Raw genomic sequence first — 10,607 nt, forward strand, 5'->3', positions numbered from 1 at the left:
TGCAGAAAACCGACTCCTGCTACATCCTTTCCTCCGCGGAGATAGAAAAAACGTTCACTTTCAAGGCCCCGCACGAGTCAAGGATATGCGAAATCCTGCTTTTGAACTACCTGAGAGAGATACAGAGGGAGCACGCGTACGTCCTGATTCCGATACTTGGGCGAAATCCTGCAGGAAGTCCCCCCGCGTCCCAGGAGGAGCCCCAGACAAAGCCAGAGAGCGAAGAAGCAGGAGAAAGTCCTTCCGCAGAGGGAAAGTGCCTGGACCCAGAAAAAACGGAGTCAGAAGAGAGTCTCCCAGAAGGAGGGAAAGACTTAGCCCAAAGCTGCAACGAGAAGGAAGTTCACAAGTGCAGGAATGCCCTGTGCCAAAGATCAAGCAGTTTTGGGAGGTGCCTGCACAACTTCTCCCCGAGCTCGGAGAGAAGGCGAATAGACCCGATATTTCTGTCGGAGATCGTGTTTTACGTTGTAACAAACGGGGATCATCGCTCTCTCGAAATTGGGAAAAATGTATTTTGCAAAATCGACACGCTCGTCCTGCACAGAAACAGCGACATGAAAGTCTCCAGCGGAAAATACTACGGACAAAAACATAATGTTGTTTTTCCGATTATAGATGTGCCTTTGTCCGTTATAAAGTCGAGGGAGTCAAATACGTACGCCAGAAGCAAGCACTGCAAATTCACGGGGAATGACAGCAGCTGGATCCCGTACTTCCCGCTGAATGACATGCACAGATTCATACGCACGCTTAAGGGCACGAATGTAGGACTCGTTTTGGGGGGAGGAGGAGCCAGGGGAATTGCTCATATTGGAATCATTGAGGCACTGGAGGAGGCAGGGATTCCCATCGATGCTGTCGGGGGAACGTCCATGGGGGCTTTTGTTGGGGCTCTTTATGCAGAAACGACAAGTAATAAGTACGTTTTCAGCCGGGCAAAGCGTCTTTCTAAGCTTATAAGCAGTGTCTGGCGCGTGATTTTGGATCTGACGTACCCGATATGCTCGATGTTCACGGGGAAGGGCTTCAACTGGGGACTGCGGATCATTTTCAAGGGAAAAAGGATCGAGGACTTGTGGCTTCCATACTACTGCATAACCACGGATATATCGCAGTTCAGGGAAGTAAAGCACACGGACGGCGTCCTGTGGAGATACGTTCGTGCTAGCATGAGTCTTTCCGGGTATCTTCCCCCGTTGTGCGATAAAGGCTCGTTTTTGCTTGACGGGGGGTATATGAACAACGTCCCTGCAGATGCAATGCGCTCCATGGGGATCCGTAAGATCATTGCCGTTGATGTGGGGAGTGAAGTCGAAAATACGTTCTCTGCGTACGGGGACAGCCTAAATGGCTTCTACATTTTGTTCCAGAAGGTCTTTGGGACGAAGAAGTTTATGTCGATGACTGAGATCCAGTACAGACTTGCATATTTGACGAGCATGCACAAGGAGAGATCCCTTAAGTCCGACCTCTCGATAAAGTACATTAGGCCGGATCTGGCCGGGTACAAAACGATGAACTTCCGGCAATTTGACGAAATAGTCGCGCACGGGTACCAGTACGGGAGAAAGGTCATAGAAGAGTGGAAGAAGACCGGGGAGTATTTAGAGCTGACAGCGCACACAAACCCTGCAGGAAGGAAATAAATGGGCGTTCTCAGAGAAGCACGGATAAAAGCGTACTTTCAGAAAATATTTTGGATACTTTATTCTTTTGTTTGTTTACTTGCATGAGAATACTCGCGCATGCAGGAATGAATGGAAAAGTCGCACTTTCGCTTTTGAAGCCACTTTCTGAGGCGCTCAAAACGTGGAGCAGCATAGATGTTTCCTCCGAAGACCTTTTTTCCTGCTCCTCCAGACGCCTCCAGAGCGCACTTTTTGCAGTGGCTTTTAAAAGATCAGTTCCGATCTCCCAGCGGATGGTTGCTTTGAAGGCGTACAGTACGTGCACTTCTTCTATAGACCCGGAATTCGCCCATCTACTCATCCAGGAGCTGAACGATGAACTTTCCTCGCTTTGGGTGAACGAGCTCCTCCAAGCGTGCATTCTCCTCTGCCTGAAGATCCCAGGGGCACTCAGCGCCTTCCAGACGCAGGAGTTCGTGGAGGGACTCCAGGCAGTGCACCATCTCTCCCCGTATAAAGCGACTTTCCTTCTCATTCGACTCGTAAACTCCGGACTGTGCAGGTATATAGACGTTGATCTCCTCAGGCACGCACAGGAAGAAGTTCCATCAGGTCCCATCAGAACGAACTTATGCGTGCTCCTAGGGTACGTTGCATGGTACCGAAAAAGCACAGACTCTTCCCCGCTGAAGGATCTAGGCCCTGCAATGGTGAAAACAGCGAGCAATTTCCTGCTCTCTGACCTGGGAAAAGCCCTCTCCCGAATTCTAGCGTGCGAGAGATCGCCCCTCGTCCTGCCTGCCCTGGGATTTCTAGCAGAGAACAGCCCAGAAGTGCGGGAGTACCTCGAAGAAAGCGGGACTTTCTCCAGGATTGCCTCAGAAGAGATTTCCGCAGCTGAAACTTCCCCCGGGGGAAACTACCTCCGCATAAACTACTTCCTGGGAAGAGTCCTCCCTGCATCCGACCGATTTAAGAGGGCTGTAGCTGAGACGGACTACGTGGAAAAGGCTTTTTCCCGAATGGAAAAGGCCCTGGAGAGTGAAGTCTTCACTGCAGAGACGGTTTCCTTCGCTGAAATTTTGAAGGTTCTCGCACGCCTTCCGGAGGTGGCAGCATCTCGTCTGTCAACGTACAAAATCACGAACTTCCTGGAAAAAGTCGCAAAGACTCTCCACGCGCGGGAGGAAGCCTTTTCCTACGGGGAAACTCGGACTTTTGCAAGCGAGTACTTTCTCCTCCTCGGGAATCTCGTGATGCACTGTCCCCACTGGAAGGAGACAGCAGTAAAAACTCTCCTTGGAGAGAGTCTGAAGTATCTCTCCCTGGAGGCGTGCAGGGTCTCAGTGCTGAAGTTTCTTCGCTCTCTTGTTTTTGAGGCTTCTCCTGGGGTGAGTCTGCACTTCGTCTCTGCCGTGGACTTGGACTCTCTCGAGGGCTTTTCTGGGGGAGTGCAGGAAAAAGGCCTTTTTCTCTCTATCCTGAAGAATCTTCTTTGCACTCGCTGGGACTTTGAGAGTCCGCCTGAGCTCATCCGCTGGGTGCTTGAATACGCGAAAACTCTTCCAGAGCGTGCACTTTCCCGGGGGATTTCTCCGGTGGAGGCTTCTCCCCTGTGCGAGAGCATGCTATACGCCCTTGCGAATGCGGCAGTTGTCTCCCCGGGGGTGGCAGTGCACGAATTCGGGCTACAGACGGCCCTTCTTCTTTTCAGGTTCTCCCCTGAAAAAACTGTTTTTTCTGCTTTCCTGGCGTATCTCGTGAATTTTTCAGGGATTCCTGCGATACGCCGCGAAAAAAGGGCTTGCACCTTCTCGGAGATGCCCGTGAGTCTGACAAGCGAAGTCGTAGTCCTCCTAAAGCAGGCACTCGGCCAGGACGCAGACACGGACGTCCAAATACGCGCTCTCCTCCCAAGAATCCGGCTTGACTAACTGCCATAAGTGAACCTGAAAAAAATAACTGAAAATAAAAGAGAAAACCAGAAGATCAGATCTACAAGAGAATTTAGTCGCACTCCCTTGAAATTTTCCCAGATACTCTCAGTACTTCTGCCAATTTCCCATCCCTTCCAGTTGTAATGTGCTAGTGAAATTCACTGTCTTTATTGTTTATTGGAGTGCTTATATGCATATTGTCGTAAATCCAGGCCATGTTCGCACTATTGTCTAAGACAAGTAGTTCGGGTTATTCGGGCTATTATTGGAATTCCCACAAAATTAGATCATGGCGTGAAAGCAATCAATACGATGTAAAGACGAAGTTGACTAGTGGGCATTAAAGAGATAAAAACAGAAGCAATGCGAAGGATATAAGCACCGAACATCACAACATTCAATATTCTCCAAAGGCTAACTATTTATTCGGGCTTTTCTTAAGCAGTAGTCAACACACACACGGATTTACGACAGATTTATTATCCTTTGCAGAATTATGGCTTTCGTTTATATTGACTTAATTTTATATTCTTCTTATATTTTTGCATCTGAAATTATACTTTCTCGCGTATATATGCATTGAGCGATCGCTATGATCTCAACTTCTTCGCCTCCATCTCAAAAACATTTTATCGTGATCTCGCCTTCTCTGACCTTGTAGGAGTTCCAATTCATCGCACAAACAACGACTATCAACGACTATCTACGCCTTCAGCACACAAAACCATCCCACGCCAACTGCAAGATACTCCTCTTTCCTGCATCTACGCCAAACTCTCTGCGCCAGAACTCTCTGCAAGACTGTGAAACTTCCGTCTTTATTTCCTAGATTTATCCCTTCCTGTGCACCTGATATTTTCAGGTTCCCTATCTCACCATATTCTCCTTGTGATCTCCCTCTGCGAAGTCCTCTGCCTCTCCCAGGCCCTTCCTCGCAGTGCACCGTGCAGGGGGCGAACTCCTCCGCCTCTCCTCCGTCCCGCGAATAGGCTCTGATACGATGCATCTCGTCGTATACGGCTTATACATGAGCATAAGCGCATCCACGGAGTAAATTTCATCTACGTACGCATTCGCACATCCTCCTCCCTTCGTGATAAGGGCGCAAGCGTGTGAGCACGGATAGTTCATCTCCTGGAACTTCATGCAGGAGCAGACTCTCAGGCGCAGATCCACGTAGAATTTCAGGTTTCCTGCGTTGACAATTCCCTGCCTGTACTCCTCCTCATCGCTGAGCTTCCTTGGGTCTATCCACGAGCTTCTGCAGAGTTCTCCTGGGGATCTTCCGACGTCTACTTCGTACTCCTGGGCCTTCGCCATATTTATGTCGATTGCTCTGTTTACGTTATCTCCAAACCTAGCTCTATCCGTGAGCTTCTTCAGGCTGAGTTCTGCGTGTGCCACGACCTCCTTCTTCCTGAGGGCGTTATCTGTGATGATCTTAATAACCATGCAGAGTGCATCTATCGGGGAGAGTGTGAGCATACTGAAAACTCCGTCTATCTCCTGGGGAATTGCGTTATTCTTATTATACGTTGGGAAGATGCAGAGGTACTTCGCCCAAAGGTGGGTTGGGAGTGAGGAGAGGAGGGAAAGAAGGGAGGGTACGTTCAGGGCCTTCACCTTCTTATAGTAAACCTGAAAAGTTGCGAGGTCTGGGCTATTACAAAGCGACCAAACGAGACCTATCGCACTCGGGGAAGGATGTGTTGCAAAGACTTCCCTGCAAAGAGATCTGCTCCTCAGGAAGAGTCGAACGCCTGCCTTCTGTCCTTCTCCCGGGGCTTCTACTGCTCCTCTCCTGATTGCCTCTTCGATGTCAAAGTGTCCACTCCATGCAATTTCATCGAAGGGTGAGACTTTTATCTGTTCTCCGTTCTTCTCTCTGATGAGTCCTTCAATCTCCTGGATTGTTGCGTGGCATCCCTCCCAGTTTATGAGGAGGACTCCTGCCTCGATGAACTTCAGGACTTCTCTGACGAATACGATCCATCCCTCCTTCTTTGGGCAGTACTCTGGGACGTAGCACATGCTTATAACGTAGGGAGTATCGAAAGCATCGTATCCTGTGGCTAAATATGCGTATCCTGCGTGTTCTCTGAGCTCATTATATCTCTCGTATGCGACCAACTCCACTACCTGCCGGCTGTACTTATATACGTGCGTGGAGAGGTTATTAACGTAGAAAAGTGTATCGAGTCTGTCTCCTGCTGTGTCGAGGGGTCCAACTGCTCGAATCACTTTCCTGATGCATCCTGTCTCTTCTACGGGCTTCTTATTTCTCCACTTTTTTATTTCGCTCTTCATGTTCATAAGCACAGCTGTGTCGTCTGGGTTTATGTGTTTATTTTCATCTACGACGGAGAGAAGGCACTCCTCCTGGGCGAGTTCTTCGTCTATTTCGTCGTTGAGAACGTTCTTTTTAGCCTTCCAGGCGGCGTAGTATCCTATTTTTATGCCTCTTCTCGTCGATATTCTGTTGATGATCTGGCCTATTCTTGTCTCCTGTATGTCCTGCATCTCTCGGATCTCGTCTGCGATGTATCTGCTTGAAGATTGCAGGTTTACTGTGGACTGCTGGGGGCAATTGTGGATGTTTTTCAGCTTCTTTATCACGAACATGTTATCTTTCTTCCGGAGAGCTGCAGTTATGACGGCTTCGCATCCGTGGGTTCTTCTTTCCTTGCACTGAATTGTGTACTTTTTCGGGGTACTATCTGTCGTCTCAAAGTTGAAGCTGTTGTCTATTGCATACATTCTTATGGCATTCTGCGCTTCGTTCTTTGATTTAAAGACGTCTCCGACTGAGAGTTGCATAAAATTTTTTACTCATTTTGCGCATATTTACACTCGCTTCTGCTGTGATGAATGCAGCAGGCTTTGGACTTCTTCCTGTTCATGTGCTCGTTATCTATTGTATCCTGCGTGAAGGAAACTCGCCTTCTTGGGAGGCCTCCCCTGAGTCGCAGGACGTGCGTGGTTCTTGTGAGAGTAGCTTCAGTTGGCATAAAATAAAATTAAATAAAGAATAAATAGGGGAGCGCTGCACTTATTGAGCTGTGTGGCGTAAGTGGAGTTATTGCGTGGTTTGCATTAAGTGGGGGGAGTTGTTGTGGGGTGTGCAGAAAGTGGTCTATGCTTAATTTGGGTATTTATTGGGCGGAGTGCAGGAAATGGCGGCATTTATTGGGTGTGGGAGGAAGCAGGTTTTTATTTTATTTAGTGGGCAGTGTGCAAAAAGTGCTGCTTAATGTGCAGTGCGGCATAAATACCTGGGCATTGCAATGTTTATGGTGCCGCGCGCACTAAGTGCCATTTATTACATAGTGTGCAGCAAGTAAGAGCACAGGCTGCTCTACTGCTTTCTGCGCACCGCACTATAAGTCTCAATATATGCAGAGTCCCCAGTAACTTTCAATACTTATTGCACAGTGCACTATAATTCCCATGCAGCCGCCATCTGCCACTTATTCCCGCTGCCCAGCATCTCCCACCGCTTATTCCATGCCGCCCACTAAGTGCCACTTTCTGCACTCCATCTAGTAAATTCTGCTAACTACTGCACACTACCCACTAAATAGCACAATATTTTCTGCTTCCACCATTCTCTCCACGTACTCCGCAAACATAATGTCCTTCTGCATTCCCCGGTATCTGTACTCGCTTAGGGCGTATACGGTCTTGCCCCTATAGACAAGGCCCTGCAGGAAGTTGAGCCTTTTCTGGAGATCAACGGGAGTCTCTGCATACGAGTGAAGCCTGTTTACAACAAGAACCCTCTCCAGACACTCCGCAGGGATTGTATCGGTGTGAACAACTGAAATATTTGGACTGTTTCGGGGGGCGAACTCGCACTCCAAATCCACGAGCAAAACGGGCGTGTCTGTGGAAATGCTCTCAGCGAAGGCGTGGGCTGAGGCGTAGCACGAAACAAGCACAAGGAAAAGGCCCATAAAATAAAAAAAAGTGTATTATTTATTGGGCAGTCTATCATATGCGATGACATTTAGTATGCAGTCCATCTTAATTCTGGTATTTTTTGGGCCGCGTGCAATAGGTATTTAGTATGCAGTCCATCATATGCGCTGATATTTGCTGGGGAGTGTATAAAAAGTCGCACTTCTGCTGCAGTGCGCAGAAATTCCTACGGCATATTCTGCCGCGCCCACTAAGTTATAGACCTATAGCACACTGTATAATAACTCCTGCCAAAACTTCCCTTTATTCCAACGTCTTAAGAAGCTCCTTCACCTTCTGGATCGTATCCTCAGGGGAAGTCACCGTGCATCCATTCACTCTCTCATCAGAGAATATCTCGAAGTCATTTCCCCCGGGGGATGTCATATCCCCGAAGAAGTAAATGCGTTTTATCCCCTCCTCGTGCAAGTGCCTAATTGAATACGTTTTATCCCATCCCACAGGGAAGATGTCGATCGAAATCTCTCCTCCAATCGAGAACGTGAGCCCTGGGAACTTCTCCCGAAGCCTCCCTGCAATTCCCTCGCGTGTTTTGTTCTTCTCGTCCAGCGCCTTAAACTCCCGTCTCTCCTCGCGAGAGCAGGTCCTTCCCACAGGGGAGATGTTCACCATAGAAGTCCTCAGCTCCAGGAAATTCCCCCGCATCTTCGGAACTTCTTCTTCTGGGAGAGCGCTAAACTCCCGCATAACTTCCCTCACCAGGCGCCCGTGAGTTTTCTCTCCGATAAAATTCAGGTACGATTCTGAACTGATTTTTTTGCCATTTTTTATGAAGGTAAGCCCGTTCTCAGGGAAGCAGAAGTCGAAAAGTTCCGTGCAATCATCGCCCAATTGCTCCTTTTGCTTCTCCAAATCAGACCCTCCCACGAAGCCTATCTTCACACGAGAGCGTACCTCCTGCAGAAACTCCCGCATTTCCCTGGAGACTTTCTCTCGGGAGGGCGTGAGTGTTCCGTCCACGTCGAAAAGAAAAATGGTTTCTTGCATGGAAAAAAAAGGAAAGCACATTTTATACGGGAAGTTTCAGGACAGTTTCACAGGAAAGCCCAGGAAAGCACGAGGCAGTGTCTCACAATACGTGGATTAGTAATAGTAGCATGCGGTAGTATGTTTAGTAGTTAGAGTTGTAAGATAGTAATGAATAGTTAGTATAGTATAGTAGAGTAATGGGTAGTAATGAATAGTTATTTGGTATGGCAAGATAGCAGTGGATAGTTAGTATAGTAGTAATTAGTTAGTATAGTAATGGTAAGATAGCAGTGATTAGTTAGTAATGGGTAGTTAGTATAGTAATGTGTAGTAGTGATTGTTAGTATAGTAGTGAATAGTTAGTATAGTAATGTGTAGTTATTATAGTATAGCAATTGTATGTGAGTAATGTGTAGCAATGGTAAGATAGTTGGTTATTGGTGGCAGTAATACATGTGACTAGTATATTTAGTAGTATAGCTAACTGCAGTAATGTATGCTTATTGGCATGGTAATAGTAAGAGAGTTAAATAAGTGAATACTGTGCAATTAGTAATTCTAGCTACACGGGAATATTGTCCGGGTGTAAATAGCAGATGTTTCTGGTGATTTTCTGTTTTGTTTCTCTCAAAAATTTCCTTTTTCCCGTGGGATTTTGCTAAGTAAAAAAGGCTCTCCTGAGTACTCCCCCAGCACCGTGAGAATGTGCTAATTAAAAGTGCAGAGGACAAAGAAATTAAAAAACAAGCGCCCACCCAAAGAAAACAGGATATAATTGTATATACAATACGGTCATGAGTACTTCCATTACTAACTACGGTCTTACTGGTACACTATTGACTATGCTGCTATTAAATGCTCATTACTAGCTTACTATCTATTAACGTAGTATTATACTATACTATTAACTAACTTACTATTAGATTATTGCTATACTATTAACTTACTATCTATTTCTAACTTACTATTGCATTATTGCTATACTATTAACTTACTAGCTATTAACTAACTTGCTGCTATTACTATACGATTACTAACTATTTCTAGCTTACTATTACTAACTATCTATTAACTTACTATTAGACTATTACTAACTATTTCTGGCTTGCTATTACTGACTATACTGCTATTGCTATTAGACTACTGCTAAGTTATAAGTATGCTATCATCTTGGTATCATCTTGGCATTCTTGTGCTGGCTTTCTGCTTTTTCTTTTTTCTTTTTTCTTTTCGTGTTTTATTTCGTCTTTTTCTTTTGCCCTTGTAATGGCTGCAAAGGGAAAGGCAAAAGTGTCCAGCGTAATGAGCGGATCAAAAGGCAAGAAAATACGCGCTAAGAAGGCAACCGACGTAATGAGCAAGAAGGAGTTCTACAACCTAGCACTCCCCTCAACATTCGGAATAAAGCACGCAGGCGTCACCATAATAGACAGAAGCCAGGGAAACTACTTCGCCCCAGATGCAATAAAAGGCAGAACTTTCGAGGTAAACCAGGGAGATCTCGCCCCAGGATCAGCAGCACAATCTTTCAGGAAGTTCAAGTTCGTAGTTGACGGAGTCCAAGGAAAAGACGCAATCAGCAGCTTCCACAGTATGGAACTCACCAGCGATAAGATCAAGAGCATCCCAAAGAAGTGGCACACTCTCATGGAGGCATGCGTGAAAGTAGACACAACAGACGGATACACCCTCAGAGTCTTCACAATCGCAAACACGAAGAGAAAGGCAAAGTCCACGAAGAAGAACTGCTACGCAAAACTCTCCCAGGTAAAGGCAATTCGACAGATAGTCTTCAAAATAGTCAGAGAAGAACTCGGAGCAGGATCAATCCACGACGCAATGAAGAAGCTCATGGCAGAGTCCATTGGAGCACGGATCGAGCAGGAGGGAATAAAGATATACCCCCTCCAGAACTGCCACGTCAAGAAGGTAAAGGTCCTCAGAAGACCAAAGCCAGATGAGTCAGCGTTTGAAACGAGACAGCGCGGGAAAAAGGTCGAAGTAGACCTGGTCCAGGAATAATAAAGGCACGCGTACTTATTCAGCACAGAAGAGGATACTCCGTTAAAGCACTGCAGTACTCGCGTGCTAA

General features: G+C 46.8%; 7 protein-coding genes across 7 annotated transcripts; 3 read left to right on the forward strand and 4 right to left on the reverse strand.

The window, feature by feature from the left end:
• Nucleotides 1-1,649, forward strand: NEMAJ01_2279 (lysophospholipid hydrolase; the record flags this gene model as incomplete). The annotated part of the gene is made up of 1 exon (XM_047916117.1): nt 1-1,649. A coding segment is annotated over one exon (1,649 nt), but the record flags the coding sequence as incomplete, so codon positions are not given.
• Nucleotides 1,650-1,732: 83 nt separating this feature from the next.
• NEMAJ01_2280 (uncharacterized protein) lies at nt 1,733-3,565 on the forward strand (the record flags this gene model as incomplete). The annotated part of the gene is made up of 1 exon (XM_047916118.1): nt 1,733-3,565. The coding sequence occupies one exon, from the start codon at nt 1,733-1,735 to the stop codon at nt 3,563-3,565; it is 1,833 nt and encodes a 610-aa protein (XP_047772075.1).
• An 870-nt stretch (nt 3,566-4,435) lies between these two features.
• On the reverse strand, nt 4,436-6,385 carry NEMAJ01_2281 (uncharacterized protein; the record flags this gene model as incomplete). Its single annotated transcript, XM_047916119.1, has 1 exon — nt 4,436-6,385. The coding sequence occupies one exon, from the start codon at nt 6,383-6,385 to the stop codon at nt 4,436-4,438; it is 1,950 nt and encodes a 649-aa protein (XP_047772076.1).
• Nucleotides 6,386-6,393: 8 nt separating this feature from the next.
• NEMAJ01_2278 (uncharacterized protein) lies at nt 6,394-6,576 on the reverse strand (the record flags this gene model as incomplete). Its single annotated transcript, XM_047916116.1, has 1 exon — nt 6,394-6,576. The coding sequence occupies one exon, from the start codon at nt 6,574-6,576 to the stop codon at nt 6,394-6,396; it is 183 nt and encodes a 60-aa protein (XP_047772073.1).
• A 558-nt stretch (nt 6,577-7,134) lies between these two features.
• On the reverse strand, nt 7,135-7,521 carry NEMAJ01_2282 (uncharacterized protein; the record flags this gene model as incomplete). Its single annotated transcript, XM_047916120.1, has 1 exon — nt 7,135-7,521. The coding sequence occupies one exon, from the start codon at nt 7,519-7,521 to the stop codon at nt 7,135-7,137; it is 387 nt and encodes a 128-aa protein (XP_047772077.1).
• A 268-nt stretch (nt 7,522-7,789) lies between these two features.
• On the reverse strand, nt 7,790-8,533 carry NEMAJ01_2283 (phosphomannomutase; the record flags this gene model as incomplete). The annotated part of the gene is made up of 1 exon (XM_047916121.1): nt 7,790-8,533. The coding sequence occupies one exon, from the start codon at nt 8,531-8,533 to the stop codon at nt 7,790-7,792; it is 744 nt and encodes a 247-aa protein (XP_047772078.1).
• A 1,248-nt stretch (nt 8,534-9,781) lies between these two features.
• NEMAJ01_2284 (small subunit ribosomal protein S3Ae) lies at nt 9,782-10,537 on the forward strand (the record flags this gene model as incomplete). The annotated part of the gene is made up of 1 exon (XM_047916122.1): nt 9,782-10,537. The coding sequence occupies one exon, from the start codon at nt 9,782-9,784 to the stop codon at nt 10,535-10,537; it is 756 nt and encodes a 251-aa protein (XP_047772079.1).
• Between the last annotated feature and the right edge of the window lie 70 nt (nt 10,538-10,607).

Source organism: Nematocida major (assembly GCF_021653875.1).
Source record: "Nematocida major strain JUm2507 chromosome Unknown 2347, whole genome shotgun sequence".
NCBI classification, from domain to species: Eukaryota; Fungi; Microsporidia; genus Nematocida; species Nematocida major.